The sequence below is a fragment of the Alexandromys fortis genome, unplaced genomic scaffold, assembly GCF_014885135.2.
Source record: "Alexandromys fortis isolate MF-2015 unplaced genomic scaffold, M_Fortis_MF-2015_v1.1 scaffold_197, whole genome shotgun sequence".
Lineage (NCBI taxonomy): Eukaryota > Metazoa > Chordata > Mammalia > Rodentia > Cricetidae > Alexandromys > Alexandromys fortis.
This window is the reverse complement of record NW_026068072.1, coordinates 2,303,660-2,321,271: the sequence shown is the minus strand read 5'-3', so window position 1 is coordinate 2,321,271 and position 17,612 is coordinate 2,303,660. Positions and strand designations below refer to the sequence as shown.

Sequence of the window (17,612 nt, the reverse complement as noted above, 5' to 3'; positions counted from 1 at the left end):
GTCAATCACAGAGATGGAAGTAACCAATGCAGACCTCCAGGTGAACTTGCCCATGTAAGCCTTGCCCACATCAGATGCCATAAAAAGACTGTGGGATATACCAGATGTCTTTGCCATGGCAAAAGTGATGCCTGCACTTCTAGGGTAAGTTCCGGGTGGCCTTCCCTGACACACGTGCACCCAGGATTGTGAACGTGAGCTTACTTGCACAACCAGCTCAGCCTTCATTTAGGGTACACCCCAAATCCATGGGTCCCCACTGGTACAGAAAGACAGCTGAGGCCTGCACCCTCAGGCAAGAAGGTTTGTGGAGACGGAGGCTCAGACTAGAGCTGTGCCGCCAGCTGCCATTAGCCAGGACCTACAGCCATCAGGGAGGCAGGAAGGGCAGGGTGGAGTGTAGGGGGCGGTGTTCAGAGTGAGTGTGGCCTGGTCTGACCTCCATCCACAACATTTGAGAACTCAGCCTGTGGCTTTAACCACACCCCATTTGCAGTCTCTTGTTATGAAACCCACAGGGGACACATCTTAAGGTTGTTCTGAGAAGTTCCAAGCAGCCCTGGGCTTTTGCAACAGCGGCATCTGTCTAATTTCTCCAGCGGTTGAGAGTTTCTAGAGAGCTGCACATTACCCTAGGGACAGAGGCGCAGAGCGGAGAAAGGAAAAGAGGGAGCGAGGACATGGGAGCAGGGCGGCCGCACAGACAGAAGAAAAGCTGCCGTGTGACAGACCAGTGTGCCCGTGCGTGCAGCCAGCTAACAAAGACATCCCGGGAGATGGAGGTTAGGGTGGCTTCCCTCCAGGCCAGAGGTGATGCGGACAGGCTATGACAGAGGCAGCGGGTGGCTAATGAACCCTGCTTGTCAGCTGGAGGAAAGCCTTTCTCTCCCTTAGGGTGAGAAGGGAACTTCAGTCAGGGACCTGGACCGGTCTGGGGAATCTCAGGCTTTGTAGAGCACCTCGCCTGTCACCGCATAGGCAGCAGGCCTGTCAAGGACAGAGCTGACAGCTCGACTCTGGCTGTGGAGGATGGTGGCTCCGGAAGCTTGATTGTAGTAGAGGACAGTGGGCAAGCCCTTTCGCAGGAAGGCAGGAAAATGACCTCATTTTGGGGACCTTAAGGACAGTGTAAGTGCAGGCTCACTTGCTGGAAGGTTGAGTGACAGTAGGCAAAGAGGGGTGCTGCCCCCACATTGCAGATTAAGAGCCCTGAAAACTTCAATATACCTGTCCCAAGACTAATGCTATCATGTGCCTTGTGATCCCACAGAGAACTGTTCTTGGAACAAAAGATGGAGGATATTCCCACAAGGCAGAAAACAAATTAAAAAATGTACTTGCTCCATGTCATGGATGGCTTGAGATACAGACACCAGTGACTAACAGCGTGTCTAGAGATACAGACCCATGTCCCTTCACTGAGCCTCATTTTGGCATGTTGGATAGCCCAGAGCCTCAGTTTCCCCATCTTCACCACAGACATAGGATTCCTTTCTGAAAACAGGAAGCATTTCACTCAGAAAAGCATACTGTTTGTGCCCAGTACCGGAGTCTCTAGATGCCTCTTCCACCCTCCACGTTTGGTGTCTCTGCTCCAAGCCCAGAGATGAATCCACATTTACCACAAGTGGCAGTTGAAACCTCAGTTTCCCCACTCGACATACCATAGTTACTGTGAGCATTCCACACTGAGACGGGTGCTGAGACACTGTAGCGAGCTGCGTGGTGTCACACCTGATGGAGATGTATAATCAACTCCTGAGATGGCTAAGGCCTGACCTATGCTATGATCACGATCACGCAATGATTATTAGCTGCCTGCATATGCGTGAACCTATGGGCAGTGCCCACCTGGCAGTTCGGGGTTGGCAGTCCATGCCTACTTAAGGGCTGGGAGAGGTTTGCCCGGAGAGAGAGACGGAGAGGGAGAGAGGGGAAGAGAGAGAGAAAGTGAATAAAGTCCTGGAATAAACTGCAGTGAAAAGAGCTCCGGTGGTCGCGTCATCCTTGCGGGTCGAGGGTGGCCGCGACAAGACACCAGGAAAGACAGACATTAAATATACCATGTTTCCCTCCATGTTGCCCAAGGTCACCCTGTCCTTGGCATTGCCTATGCGAGGCAGAGAACACAGGCCTGAGTCTAGATGCTTCCAGCAGCACAGAAGACCATTGTCTGGCTTTGGGTACACCTCAAGATTTTGCAGCCAAAGACAGTGCTGTCTCTCAGCCCATGTCTTCTGTTTCTCCCTTCTTGGTAACCCTCCCCCAAAGGCCCAAGAGGGCAACCTAGAGTCTCCCAATAAGAAGGCTTCCCCACCCACCAAAAGGAAGTTTCCACCCCAGCCCAAATGCTCATCTACACAAGAGCCCATGAGGGCCGGCCCTCACCAGCTCCATGCAGCGCCGGCTGGCCTCCTCCTCCCGCTGCACCAACTCCTGCATCTCTGCCTTTAGCTCTTCCAGGCGCCGCTGATAATATTGGCTGTTTTCTCGCTGCTGGGCCTCTGACTTGGCTGCCTGAGACAGCTCCTCACCCATCTTGATCAGGCTGTTCCGAAGCCGGATTACCAGGACCTGGGAAGGGCAAAAAGCCTGGTTGGTCTCACCTGAAGAAACCAGAGGTCCGAAGCAAAGTCTCAAAAGAACGGACTCCTTCGCTGGGCCTCTGTATGTGTGTGCCAAGTGATCCGGGTTGAGAATTGTGGTTTCTGTCCAGACAGCACACTAAAGCTGACCCTGCTGTCAGGGACTAAGGTGGACCAGCCCTGAGGGCATAAGAACAACAGAGCTAATGCCGGCACACCCCATCTGCTATGCGGTGGCATGGGTGACGGAAAGATGGCCTCCCCCTTCCACCCCTTTCGACCTGTGGCCGGAGAGAGCTGGCCTCAGGGTCCTGAGAGTGAGAGAACTAGCCCTGCCCCTCACTAGCTAGGAGCACCCAGGAAAACAGGCCCTGCACCCCACCAGCAACACACTAGAGACCCTGTTGTCAGGGTTGCAGATGAGCTAGCCCTGAGGCCAGGAGAGTTGATCCCACCCCCTCATATGTCCCCTACAGAGAGCCCTACACTTTGCCTGGGCAAAACAGTAGAGCTGGCCCTGGAGATGTGAGTGAGGGGGGACCTCAATCTAATGACCCTAGAGCAGGAGAACTGGCTCCACTCCTTCCTGCAGGCTGCATCTGGGAGCGCTGGCTGAGGCAGCGCTGGAGAGCTCACCTGTGACGATGAGGGAGAACTAGTGAGCCAGGCCTAGAACTGGGGCTATGAGTTGGTCTATTTCAACAGCCACTGAATCTCTGAACTGTAGGAGCATGTGAAGGGGACGAACTTACAGATGGGGGTGGGGGACAGGCTCCTCAAGACACAGGACAACTGGATATCCAAGAGGAGCCCCCAGTGAGAGAGCAATATCAACAGTGCAGCAGAAACCAGAGGCCTCGAACCAGACCACTTTCAAGTAAAGACGAATGGACTAAGGGGTAAACTGTGTCTCCACAGGCCATATTACAGCTTCCATGACAAGATTCTTCTCGTGTTTGGGAAGGGGGAGGTTGCAGGACAGAGGGAGGATGCGAGAGGATGGGGAGACGAGTGGGAGCAGAATGCATGATGTGAAATTCACACAGAATCAATAAAAGTGAAAAAAATTTAAAAAACTGTGGTTCCTTAGTTTTCCCCTGGGAAGAACACTGACTGGGTTAGCCAGCATCAGATGGTCAGTCCTGAAAATGTACACAACAGATCGAGCAGGTTATGTTTAGGAATAGATATCATGTACATACCTATATGCATGTAAAGCAAGCAATGAAAAAGAGGCCATGAATTTGAAAGAGAGAGAGAGAAGGGATAGATAGAAGATCTTGGAGGAAGGAAAGTAAAGAGGAAATCATGTGATTATATAATAATTTCAAAAATAAGAGGAAGAAATGAAAAGAAAAAATATCCAAACCAAAACAACATTAAAAAAAAAAAAAAAGAACTGTGATTTCTGCCCTGCCCTCCCAAAATAAGAATTCACTTTGAAATAAGAACTATCTGGAGAGACTATGGGACAAACACATGAAGAATCTGCCTCCAAGAGGCTCTGGGTTCAAACCCTGCCTCTACCTCTTCCTGCTGTATGGACCATGGGTGGGTGATTGGGTGGGGGCTCTCGTGTCTGTGTCCCAGGGCACTGCCAGGATATAACAGACTAAGACAGGCATTTGGCCCAAACGGGGCTGCAGAAGGGTGGCCTAACAATCCTTGGTTCCATGCCTCCCAAGGTCTAGGAAGTGGAGGGACACGATGGGGGGGGGGGTGCTGGATTAGTACTCAGCACAACCAAAGTTTTGGCTTTATGAATGGGAGCCTTGGGTGAGGGTGAGGTCACTCCTCTCTGGACTCTGCCTTTCCCGGGGACAGAAACCCATCAGACTTAATGAGGGGATGAAGACAAAAGCATCCAGGCCCCTGCGCCCTAGAAAGGCCTCAGTGTTATCTGGATCTATTTAGGCAGCCAGCAAGCCTGGAATCTGGATCTGTGAAATGCCAGTGGGCAAATGGCAGAGTGTCAACACAGGCAAGGGTCATGTGACTATTTCAAGCCTTGTTGGGAGTTCTGGCAGCCGTGGTTGGAGGAGACAGAGTCAGGGTCGGAGACCGTCACCCAAAGGGGAGCCGCCCTATTAGGCCCCATTTTAGAGACTGTCAGGCTGGAAGGGAGAAAGAGGCATCACACGCGTCTTCAGTGATCCTTCACAGCAAGGACACAGGTTCTGTTATGCTTGGATAATGGTGACAGAGGGGACCAGTGATTACAGGCTGGGATCTTCCAGGTTCTCCCATCAGGTCTTTTCTTTTCCTGCTGACAGCTGTCTAAGCTAGAACTGAGTAACAACTCCACAGATGCAGACAGCCATGCGGTGCCATCAACAGCATTGCCAGGGTCTGGAGGCCCCTGCCCGAGTGTCCCCTGAGGCTACCTGGAAAGTCTAAGAAGGTCAAGGCCAACAAGAATTTCCCTGTTTATCCACAGCAGCCATATCTAAGACCACATGACCTGGGATGGGGAGAGCTTCAGGGTGAGGGGACAGCCTGAGAGGGTCAGGACAGGTACCATCAACTCCTACCTGACCCCGCGCTCGCTCTCAGTGGTGAAGCCTGTCCTTATTTTTCACTCTGCATGGCATTGCTGAATGTCTAGCACAGAGGACTATGGGGGAGGATTTTGATAGTGGAGGTGACCTCTGTACATGTTTCATGTCCTTGGTCCACAGAAAAAGTGAACACACACTGAAGTTATCGGCTCAAGATTGATGTCAGTGTCCTTGCTAACCCCATCCAAGCCTACCAGGGTTTCGCTATACTGCAGACATCCTGGAAGCCAGGTGGGTTCTCCATGCTAGAAGGTTCCATCTGTACATTCATGGCATACTCTGTACTGTGGGCGTTTGTGCTCATATGTCTGTCCTGTACATACCAACACGGAGCTGCATAGATGGCTGTGAAAGAAACTGACCACAGGAATTTGAGGTCTATGAAAAGATGAGCAGATAGACAGAGATGGAGAGAGTGGTACCCATGGACTCAAGGGTGGGCAGTGGAGCCTAGGCTGAAGAAGGCAAGAGGAGGGAAAGGGGAAGGGAAGGAGAGGGGAGGAGATAGGAGAGGAGAGTGATGAGAGTCAGGATCAAAACAGGCTACAAGAGAGGAATGGGCTGAAGATGATGGCAGGAGTGGGCAGAGGAGGAGAATGAATGGGTGCACGGTGGCTCCAGGAAATAGGTAGAAGAACAAAGGAAAAAAAGAACAGGGGAAGGACAGGAACAGAGGGAGTGGTCGGATTAATCTCAAGCTAAGCATGAGAACCAAGTGATATGGGGACTCACACAGCAATCCCTGCCCCCGCTCCCAACGGCTCATAGGGCTTCAATACCTCAAATCTCTTCATCTGCACCTTCTGGAACTCTGTCTTGTTCTCCAGGTCACAGATGACAGCTTCCTGCCTGCTGACAATGGCGCGGTCCACGGTGGACTGCTCCAGGTACTGGATACGAAGCTGAGCCACCTGCAGCTGGGCACATTGAGGAGTCTACTGGCACCATTGACCCGAGTCCTGCCCCTGGTACCAGTTCCCTGCTCCACTGCTGCATGTTGACCATCCACATGGGCCAGCGCCATCCAACAGGCATGCGCACCGGGACTCGGCACCCGCGTGCAATGGGACATGGCCACTCCGACAGGCATGCGCACCAGCTCTAGCAGGACTTAAGAGAAGTTGGTGGCTCACAATAATCAGCTAGGTACTGAGGCTTAGAGAAATCATGGCTACTATGGAAGAGCTCCCAAAGGGGTGTGGGCCTGACTCACAGGCATCTTCTCTTCTTAGGACCAATTTCTCAGAGGGGGAGAGAGGAAGGGGGAGCCAGCACTGACTGGTGCATTGGGCCGTCTGTGTATGGGGCAGGAACCGGCAACTGTGACAGGAGTGTGTGGAGCTGTTTCTCCACTGGGACTTTCTCAGTGCACTTGGCACGTGACTGAAGTGGAGCAGATGACCTGGTGATCCTCCCATCTCCCACAGCATGGCGGCTCTGAGCACATACCTGCTCCCGCAGCTTCTGCTTCTCCTTCTTGGCTTCTTCCAGCTGCAGCTGCAGCTCCTGAATTTGCCCGATGTCAGCAGCAGACTGGTGAGACAGAAAACAAGATAAAGAAGCCTTTTCCAGAATCCCTTCTTCCTCCGCCCACAGACATCTACAGAACTTCTGTGACAATGATAGCACCTTGAAAGTTGCCTTTTACCCCTTCCCAACACCCCATCTCGGTTTGCTGAGTCACAGCTTCCCAACGCTCCATCTCTGTTGAGTCACTCCATGGCATCAGTCCAGGGACTCAGTGATTGTCGAGTTCTTGATGTCACACACTGGAGAGCCCAGAACAATTGGGGATGCCCCTGGATCCAGTAAACATTCCAAGCATGGTACTGTGGTTTGAATGAGAAGTGTCTTCCACAGTCTAGGTGGTATGGAGTTGCTTGCCACCGAAGGGCTTTTGGAAAGTGGCAATGGGGCTCAGGCTGCAAGGAATGTTTAATCCATCCATAGATCTCCAGTTTGAACCTATAGTTGGTGGAACTGTGGAAGGTGTGGCTTAGATGGAGGAAGTAGGTCACTTGGGGTCACAGATCATAGGGGTGTGCCCCGTCCGGGCTCCTTCCTGCTGAATCTCTGTTGCTTCCTGTCAGCCATGAGCCACAAACTCCTGCCACAGTGATGTCCTCCCCAGCACTTGGGGTCAAACAACCAGGCACCAAACTCCTGAAATCACGAGCCCAGGTGATCCTGCCCTTTAGCGACTTCTATCCAGTCAGGGTAATGATAAAACCGACTTGGGAGGAGAAGCACTGTGTCAGGGAGCTGGGAACCTGCACTTGGACAGCAGCCAGAGTGAGCCAGGGACTCTCTGCTCCTTGGTATCCCCATCTAACTATGGGCAGAGTGTCTGCTTGGCCCCCTCCATAGGTTAGTTCCAAGGTCAGAGAGAGAGGGGAGTCAAGACCCCTGTAGGATGTGGAGGCAACGGCTGAGCTTGGCAGTCTCTGAAGAACGAGTTTCCCGAGGATGTGGAGACCTCTTGGCTCCTGCTCTGCCACATATCTGGTTTTGCTCACTTGTCACGGCTCATGCATGTTTAGGCCTGTGGCCAAACAGAATAATTTCTACCTTGGACAAAGCTAACCACAACTCAGGCACAGGCTCTCTGGTGGCAGCTGTAACCCTGGTGATTCCACTCCTTATTCAGGTTACATCCGCTTGTCTAGCAGACATGCCTCCCCTCTGGGGATGAGTGTGGAAGATGTCTGATGCTCCTGGACTGAGCTTGTGTCCCTGGGATAAGGCCAAAAACTGGCTGGGTGCCTCGGTCCATCCCCCACTCACTCCAACCGAAGCTCCCATTTTTCCCAGCCACCTTGTCTCCTCCCTGTCCAGGTGCACATCACACCCCTCACTTTCCCTCCAATTTGCCTGACACTGTGGTTTTCAGTGCCTGCCCCCACGCCTCAGCTCTAGACTCCTGTAGGACAAGGCAGAGCTGACAGGGTGGGATAGCGTGCTGGCTGCAGCTCTCCTGCCCTGCTTCCCACCTCCCCTCAAACGAAGCCTTCTAGGAGCCTGTCCTGTCCTTCCTCTCCTGGCCTCCCTGAGTGCATGGCTGCTGCCTTCCCCCACAACCTCCCTTCAGCCTCTGCAATGCCCCAAGGACACTTTGCATGCACCTCCCTCCCAGGCACATGGGTTGCCCTCCTGCCAGACCCCATGGTTCCACTGCAAGTCCATTAACTCCTGACCCTCATCTGGGTTTCGACCTGGTACCTCCTCCTCGGGGAAGCCTTCCCTAATTTCCGTCCTTTTCTGGACTCTCCTACCGCATGCTGCTCTGGGTAGCTTCGTGGCAACATCTGTTCAGCTCACAAAGCCACAGGGGAAGTCTGGATGTCCCTTTGCTTACCAAAGTGTCCTTGGCATTGTTTATAGTATCTAAAGGAGAACTAGTCCTCAGTAAACAATAGATAGACAGACTGGATGGCTGAGTATATGGGTGGTGGCTAGGTACAGTGAGTAGATAGCAGATAGGTGTGTGGGTGGGTGGGTGGGTGGGCACATGGGAGGGCAGACTGTGGTGGTTTGAATAAGAATGGGCCCCATAGGCTCATGTACTTGAATGCTTAGTCATCAAAGAGTAGCCCTATTTGAGAAGGATTAGAGTCCTTCCCTCCTCCTCCTCCTCTTTCTCCTTCTTCTTTTCCTCTTTGACTCTCTGTGTATGTGTGCGCACACGCGTGAGCACACACACGCATGCACATACGTTAGGATGTCGCTCTCAGCTACTACTCCAGTTCTGTGTGTGCTGCCACATCCCCCGCCATGATGATAATGGACTAAGCCTCTGAACTAAGCCAGTCCCAGTTAAATGTTTCTTTTATAAGTGTTGCCATGGTCATGGTGTCTCTTCACAGTGGTGGACCAGTGACTAAGACACAGCTGAATGGATGGATTGGTGGACAGATGTGTGCATGGTGGATGTGTGTGTATGGGGACAGGGAGGTGGGCAGATGCGTGCGTAGTGGATGTGTGTGGACAGGGAGGTGAGCAAATGTGTGCATAGTGGATGTGTGTGGACAGGGAGGTGAGCAGATGTGTGCGTGGTGGATGTGTGTGGACAGGGAGGTGAGCAGATGCGTGCATGGTGGATGTGTGTGTGTGGACAGGGAGGTGAACAGATGTGTGCGTAGTGGATGTGTGTGAACAGGGAGGTGGGCAGATGCGTGCATGGTGGATGTGTGTGTGTGGACAGGGAGGTGAGCAGATGCATGCATGGTGTATGTATGTGTACAGGGAGGTGGGCAGAAGTGTGCGTGGTGGATGTGTGTGGACAGGGAGGTGAGCAGATGTGTGCGTGGTGGATGTGTGTGGACAGGGAGGTGGGCAGATGCGTGCATGGTGTATGTGTGTGGACAGGGAGGTGGGCAGATGCGTGCCTGGTGGATGTGTGTGGACAGGGAGGTAGCAGTACGATGTCAATGTTTGCCTGGTGGAGCCGCCCTCCAGAGGACACATCAGCTTTACCCAGGGCTTCATGGAACTGACAGCCCCTCCCTAGCTCTGTAAAATCTGCACAACTCACAAACTGGGAGAGGTCCTGACCTGTGCGATGAGGTCTTTGTGTTTCTGCATGAGGCCGTTCAGGTCGTCCTGGTCCTCGTCGATGCGCTTCAGGAGGTCTGCCCTCTCAAACTGCAGCCTGTACAGCTGTTCATCCACCTGCAGGGAGGCAGTGTGTGACTCAGTGTGCGCTCGTGGGTACTGAATGCTCAGTAGATGTGGATGCAACACGTATGAAGGGTTCTGGCCCTGTGGGAACCTCTAGGAATCCATTCATACACATGTAAAGGTCTAAGGCATAGGCATGTAAGCACAAACCTGCATTGTCTCTGAGAACAGGGACTTTGTCCCACACACAGGCATATATCCCAGCACCAAGCACCAAAGTTGGCATCCAAGAGGTGCCAAATAAATATCTATTGTGTGGGTGGATGGATTTGATTGGGGGTTTTCCCTCCAAGGTAATTTCTTTTGCATGTGTATTTAGTGATTTTATGTATATGTAGGCATGTGTGTGGATGTGTGTGCTTATACATTTATATGTGTGTCCAGGTTAGTTTTTAGTCAACTGGACACAACTTAGAGTCATTTGAGAAGCGAGAACCTCAGTTGAGAAAATGTGTGTGTGTGTGTATGTGTACATGCATATACATATATGTGTGTGTATGTATATGTATGCATGCATTCTGAAATTTTCTTGATTGGTGATTAATGTGGGATGCTCCAACCCATTGTTGGTGGTACTACCACCTAAGTGAGTGGTCCTGGGTGTATAAGAAAGCAGGCTAAGCAAGCCATGGAGAGCAAGTCAGGAGGCAGCACTCCTTTAGGGCCTCTTCATCAGCTCCTATCTCCAGCTTCCTACTCTGATTTCCTTCAGTGGTGAACTACAATCAGTAAGAAGAAACAAACCCTTTCCTTCTCAACACTCTTTTGGCCATGGTGTTTTACCACAGCAATGGAAACTCTAAGTGTGACAGAAATAGGAGCCGTGTGTGGGGTTATTGCCATGACAGACCTGACTGCATGTTTTTGAAAGGACTGTGGTGGTATTTGAAGTTTGGGCTGCAAAAGCCTTTGAATGCTTGGAGCTCAGTGGGCTGCTGCGTGGGACCCTGGAAGACAGGAGTGTTGAGAGAAGGGCAGACAGTGGTGGCCTGACTTGGGAAGGACAGCATCGGTTGCAGAGTGGAGCTTGCCTGAGCCTACCGACAAAGCACAGCGCTAGGGAAATGGAGCCTCATGGAGCCCAGAGGATAATGGGGCCCTAGACACCAACTGTTGAATTTTTTATGCTACTGAAGTTTGTTTCTGCTTTGATTTGATTGTGACTGTGCTCTGGAGCTTCCTTTTTTTTTCTTTTTGAGATAGAAATTTTGTAACTTTTTAAAAATAGGTGCCCACAGTTAACAGACTATGGAATTTTAGAGAAATTTTGAGTATTTTTGAGAAAGTTTGAACTTTGAAAAAGACCTTGTGGGTTTTAAAGATATTGAAATGTAAAGTGTTTGTATTTTCTAAAGACTAGGGGACTTTTACAGTTTGATAGTTTTAATTCTGTGATATTAATATTAACATGTAATCTTGGGGGTACATGAGAAAGGAAAGGCAATAGTTGGATAGTGACGTATATGTGTGTCAAACTGACAAAGGGTCAGTTGCTTTGGTCAGTTTTTCATCAATTCTATTGAGAAAACACCCTCTAAATTGGCCCGTGAAGCATTCCTGAGCAATGATTGATGTGGAGGCCCAGGTCATCGTGGATGATGTCACCCACTGGACAGGTGGTCCTGGGTTGCAGAAGAAAGCAGACGCAAGCAGTAAGTAGCAAGCTAGTAAGCAGAATTCCTCCATGGCTTCTGCTTCAGTTCCTGCCTCCAAAGTTCTTGTCCTATCTTTCCCCCGTGATAGAATGTGATGTAAGCATCTAAGCTGAGATAAACCCTTTCCTCCCCAAGTTGCTTTTGGACATGGTGTTTATCACAGCAACAGAAACTCTAGGAAAATGTGTGAGCACATGTGTGGGTTTCTGGACGTGTTCCCCTTAATTGAAAAAACAATGAAATAAATACAGGACAAAGGGCTTGTTAGGATGCCGCACAGCACGAGCTGGCGCCTCCCCACCTCTATGCAGACTATAGAATTCTGTATAACTTTAAGTCAAGTATGATCATCTGGACTCCAGACATTGTCACCAACATGATGGATATATGGCTCTTTCGTCCCTCTCAGTGCTGAGCATACAATAACAGAATGAACAGCCAGGTCTTCTGGGTGCAGGGAGTTGACGTGAGCTCTTAGAGAAGGTGGCATGCAGCAGTCTGATGGTAAATACCAAGAGTCACATGGTGATAAGAACACAGTAAGGCTACGAGAGGCTCCCGAGAACCATCTACAGCTGTGAGCACACAAATGGGCACATGATCAGCTGTGTTTATTATCACAAGTGAAACTTCATGCTACTGAGCACACAGTAGGTCCACAGAAGGTGTCCTTGCTTGCCTTTGTAAATGTGATCTCACACCCGTGTGTGCATTGTGTGTGCATGTATACGTACATGTGTGTGTGCTTGCATGTGTGTGTGTGTATATTCTGTTGAACTCAATATCAAGCACCCAGTAGGCCCATAACAAATTGCCTTTGCTTCTTAGGGAGCCAAACATTCAGTAGGTCCACAATAAGTTCCTTTATACTTCTTACAGAACTGAATACCCAGAAGCTCTACAACAGAAGTCTGTACCCCCCAACAGTGGGGTGACTCAGAGGGGTCTCAAGGGGATGCCCACATCCTAAGTGTTTCCTTTCCAAGGCTATGTCCCCAGCAGGACAAGGCCAGACCATGAGCCTGCTCTTCTGGGTGGGCTGTGGGAGGTACAGTACCAGGGTCTTGCTCCGGGTCACATTCTCCAGTTCACTGTGCATGTTCTCCAAGTCCGCAGTCAGCACCTTCTGGGTCTTCAAGGCGTCCTCACATTTGGCCTCACTCTGCTCCAGCTGGACAGAAACAGGAGCAGAAGGAAGTCACTTCTCAGACATCCTTCCTCCCTAACAGCCCAGCCCAGCCCACACCTTCACACCTGTCTGTCAACACACATCCTGTGAGCAGGGTGTTATGTATGCTTGAGGCAAACACCGGAGGATGCCTACTCCCCAAGCAATACCAGGCCCAAGATGATTGGTCCTGTTTTCCCAGAGGAGACAGGCAAGGTCAGTAGTGACAGCCTCTGGGGAATGCAAGGAGTGACAAAGGGACAGTGTGAGGATGGCAGGGCCAGCCAGCCCTGACCAGGGCTCGGGTTCAGCTTGTCTGCAAACCCGCTAAAGTAAAAACATTCTACACGGAAGGGTCTTCCTGTGCTCGCCTTCGACCAGACCTCAAAGGCTGAGCCAGTAACTCAAACTGCTTTCTTGTCCTCTACCTTCCCGTCTATTGGTAGGCTACAATTACCAAGGCACATGCCACGCCCCCCCATAGTGACCTGTTCCATTGAGAAACTCATATCAGCACCCAAACCCTATATCCAATGTCTATGTTTCCCATGACCCCTAGAATTAGAATCTTCAGACAGAAAAAAAAAAAAAACACAGAGAAAATACTTAGGACTCAAAGTAGGGTCGTACCTTGCCCAGAGCTACACAGTTACAAGAAATAGAAGCAAACCCAGCATTCCCCAACACACAGACTTTCCCTTCTGAAACCACTGTCTCCTGAAGGGTAAAGGATCTGGTCATGGTGCCACACACCTGTAACGGAGCATTAGCGAGGCTGAGGCAGGAGAATGGCTAGTCTCAGGCCGACTCTATCTCAAGAAACAACAAAGTGAAACAAAAGAGCTTGAAGGGGGGGAGGCGACCAGGGTCCTACTGAAGAGGTCACCGAGGGAGCCAGCAGCAAGCTGACTAGGAAAGAAAGGCCTGAGTCCAGGCAGAGGCTGTACACCACTCACGTGGGAGCAATCCCACCTCCCCCGAACAAAGAACAGCTCCAATGTCAAGGTGCTCCACCCATGTGCTACCGTGGCTGTGACAATAACCTAAGAGCTGGGGTCACTGGTGTGAGCAAGGCACCATCCACAGAAGAGATGAGACTTCAGAATGAGCTATATATGCCAAACTGGAAAGCCCAGGCTCGGGTGAGGCAGAGAGGCTAGAAGAAGGGCTCTCTATAGAGGCGGGGAGCAGAACTTGGGTCAGGGCCTCACTGAGAATGAATCTGTGCTAACATAAGTAGGGTAGAGGTCAGAGCAAGTGCAACAGCCCTGGAGCAGAGTACAGGACCACAAAAGTGTAGCCAGACAGCTGCTCCTCCAGGGACAATACCAAGGGTGTACACAGGGGTCACAGCAGCGAAGCAAGGGGCCGGCTACAGGCTTGGATTCTAGTCTAGCCTGTTGGGCTTCTCCTAGTGAGTGGTGGGTGCTCCCTGGCTGTTAGGTGGAGGAGCAGACAGTGTGGGAGCTATGATGTGTGGTGAAGGCACAACAGAGTCCTCCTTGAAGGGGACTGGAGTGCTCCAGCAGGTGGGGAGGGCTGGGCTTGGAGAGAAATGGAAGGACCCACAACTGTGGGGGACTGTATCATCTGTGCAGTGCTGGGGAAGGACCCAGGGCACATGGACCAGGCAAGGGCTCATCCCCAAGCTGCATCCCCAGCCCCTCATGTGGGGATTTTAAATCCCATTTTGGAGTTGAAGAACATGAGTTAGAGCCTTGTCCCCACCACATACACCCCAGCAGGACAAACACAACTTATTTTAAGGAGGCATTTGAGGCTTGGCAGGAGCTGCTATCTATGGGTGGAGGGTGGTCCCTGATCCCAGAAGTGCACAGGGAGGTGGGTCTAACCTACTCTACATGGACTGAGCAGAAATCTCATAGACCGAGGCCTCTGTCGGGCAGCTGGGGCTACAGTTGCTATGGAGTCTCATTTCGGATCTTAAAGGCTCCAATCATTATGCTTTAGGGGACAGGAAGAAACACAGGCTGCAGGTCTACTTTCCATTATGGGTGAACCACGGCAAGAATCATTATGAGTGTAATTTCCACACTGAATGTGGAGTCAACTGTAAGTTACAGAAGGGATGAGCTCAGATCACCCTGTCGTAGTGATGCAGGCTGGAGTCACCTCAGCAAACACCTTTCCTCGGCGTTGTTACCACAGCATTCAGAGAGCAGAGGCCACGGAGGCGGTCAGTCAGCAAGTGAGGACTCTTACAGCATCACTAGCAGGCTGTTCTCTGCCCCTGAGTGCCAGCTTGGCGTGCGAGGTGCAGAGTGAGGGCTGCCGAGAGTCACTGTCCCCTCCACAGTCAAGGCCTCTTGTGCTCAAATCAAACATTCTCAGTGGGGCAGATCATGTTCAGGCCTACTTCTCTTAACCTCCTGCTGGACCACAGCAGACCTTGGCAGCATGGTGTACTTGGTATTTGCTGAAGGCCGTCAAGGCTCAGACTATCTTATGCACTGTGATTTTTGTTTGTTTGTTTGTTAAACAGTATAAATGTGGCTGTTGTACCCAGCGAACACCAAATGCCCTCCATAGCTGGAACATTCCTCATCCTGGCACATTCAGTCAGCCCATGGTTTGCTAAGGAAATCAGCCCAGTCTTCAGAGATCTGCTCCAGTCCTGGAAGCTGGCTACCAAGGACCCTGGAGCTGTTCTTCCGTTCAGTGGGTCTGTGTCCATCCCCAGTTCAACCCTGACCCTCCGGAACCTCTGGATATAAATACCACCAGACATTATGGGGCGAGACACCCATCTACCCTGAGGTGGGCTTGGGCATCACACTGTGAGTAGGAACAAAACAGAGAGCAGACAAAATGGAGTTCCAGTGTGCCCATGACCTGGAGCATATTTCCCAGAGCCTTTGAGTTTTTTTCCCAACCACAAAACATGGGGGTGGGGTGGTTCAGTGCAATGAGAAGTCTACAGGGTACAGCCAATGAGTTGTACTCTATATAATCTGTGGATGGCATACACACGGGCCTTGCTCCTAGACCTGCACCTGCCTGGACACTTTCAAGTGTAGCCCATCTAACCTGTACAGCGGTCATTCCCATCCTAGCTGGTTGAAAGTGGAGGGCTTGGTCCTTTGTACAGTCATAGACACAGTAAACGGCCGGATCTGAACTCAAGCCTGAGCACCACTCAGTCTCCACCCATCTCTACAGACTGTGAGAAATGTCTGTCTCCCAAAGGTCCATGTGTTCGTGATCGTGACCTCACGCCCAGCTGTAGACAAGCCTATGACCCTCCTAAGATGAAATGGCACCGAGAACATTGAGGTAAAAGATAGCAAGAGACCTTCCTTCTGGTAGCACAAATGTCTCAACTCAGGGCACTCACAAGCTGAGCAAGCCCAGTCCAAGAGACACATTTGTAATGATACAATTGGAGCATCGACATGCAGCCAAGCTTGAAGACATCTGAACAGCAGACCTTCCCATTTTCTCTGCAGCTTCTTTCCTACTTCAGCTGAGCTGAGCTGAGCTGAGCTGAGCTAGGTGGCTCAGAACCCTGAGATTGGCATGTAAACAAATCAAAGGTGTATACACACACACACACACACACACACACACACGGCATGGACTGGGAGAAAGCTGCAAAACTGATGTGTGTGTGTGTGAGAGAGAGAGAGAGAGAGAGACGGAGAGAGAGTGTGTTCTGTATGAGTGTATGTGAATGTCTGTGTGTGTGAATGTGTGAGTTATGTATGAGTGTATGTGTGTATGCAAATGTGTGTGTGAGTGTATGAATGTGTATGTGAATGTGTATGTGGGGGGGGGCACAAGTGCAAGCTTTCTGTCATGTGTAAAGGGTGGAACAGACCCCTGTGGTGGGGTGACAGGTCTCCAGGCTCTCCACACACAAAGGAGAACATCCTCCTTCCCATGGGCCTGGGGAGATGGGAATTTCCACACTCCCTCTGGTCCTGTGTGGCCACTAGATACAGCTGGTGACCGCAACCCATGAAACAGCCCATCCTTTCACAGATGAAGAATCCTATTGCAGTGGCAAGGGAAGAAGGTGACACATGACTTGACAAGGTCAGCTTCAAGTCTTCATGGCTCCAGACCCAAGTGTTCCTGGATCCCCCATACCCATCTGTACACAACTCTTGCTTACAGACCTCTTCCCCATTGTAGCCTTCACCAGAGACCTTCCACTGTCTCCCCCAACTGCCTCCCTGCCCCCACTGCCTCCACCCCCTCACTGCCTCTCCCCATTGCCCACTGTCTTTCCAGCACCACCACTAGCCTTCAGAGAGGGAGACTGAGATCCCTCCACATACACAGCAACTGTAAGGCCAGGGATGACTTTGCTTTCCTGTGAGAAGCCATCCACCGGCTTTAAATACTTGGGGAAATGTTTTCTTTGGATTTACAGGGCTTCTAGACAGGCAGCTTGACATATGGAGAGAGGTGGAGCAGAAATGCTGTATTTCGTAGAGAGCTTAGATCCTAGATATCTGGGTCTGGTAGAACAACTTGAGGGATTTGAAAATGCCACAGGGGACATTCCACAGAGTTTGCAGGGCTAGGCTGGACACTTTCATGCTGGGCATGCCACCTTGGCACTTGGGAGACTCCACCTTCAGCCTGAAGAGTTTCCCTAGAGAGGATCACCTACAGTCCACATTGCAGACAGCCCCAACCACGTTCAGCAAAAGCTGTCTCTGCAAATGGTATCCACTGAGGACTGGGAGGTGGCTCGGTGGTTAGGAAAACTTGCTGCTCTTCCAGAGGATCCAAGTTTGGTTTCCAGAATTGGTGTTAGGTGGTTTTCAACTGTCTCTAATCTGACTCTATCTGCAGCGTCTCCAACACCCTCTTCTGGCCTTCATGGGCACCTACATACCCCTACACACATACACATATGACTCTGTGTGTGTGTGTGTGTGTATTTATGTTTTTAAGCTTTAAAAAATGTCAACCATGTCTGTGGACAGTAGATCCAATA

The 17,612-nt window shown here is 51.0% G+C and overlaps 1 protein-coding gene across 1 annotated transcript in view; it reads right to left on the bottom strand.

Moving 5' to 3' along the window:
- Myo18b (myosin XVIIIB) overlaps nucleotides 1-17,612 on the bottom strand; it is a 197,146-nt gene that overhangs the window by 70,021 nt on the left and 109,513 nt on the right. The window contains exons 35-39 of the mRNA XM_050121133.1: nucleotides 12,533-12,646; nucleotides 9,695-9,811; nucleotides 6,593-6,676; nucleotides 5,923-6,060; nucleotides 2,389-2,574 (exon numbers count right to left, since the gene is read on the bottom strand). Of these exons, the coding sequence (XP_049977090.1) occupies nucleotides 2,389-2,574; nucleotides 5,923-6,060; nucleotides 6,593-6,676; nucleotides 9,695-9,811; nucleotides 12,533-12,646 (639 nt within the window). The remainder of the gene's footprint in view (nucleotides 1-2,388; nucleotides 2,575-5,922; nucleotides 6,061-6,592; nucleotides 6,677-9,694; nucleotides 9,812-12,532; nucleotides 12,647-17,612) is intronic.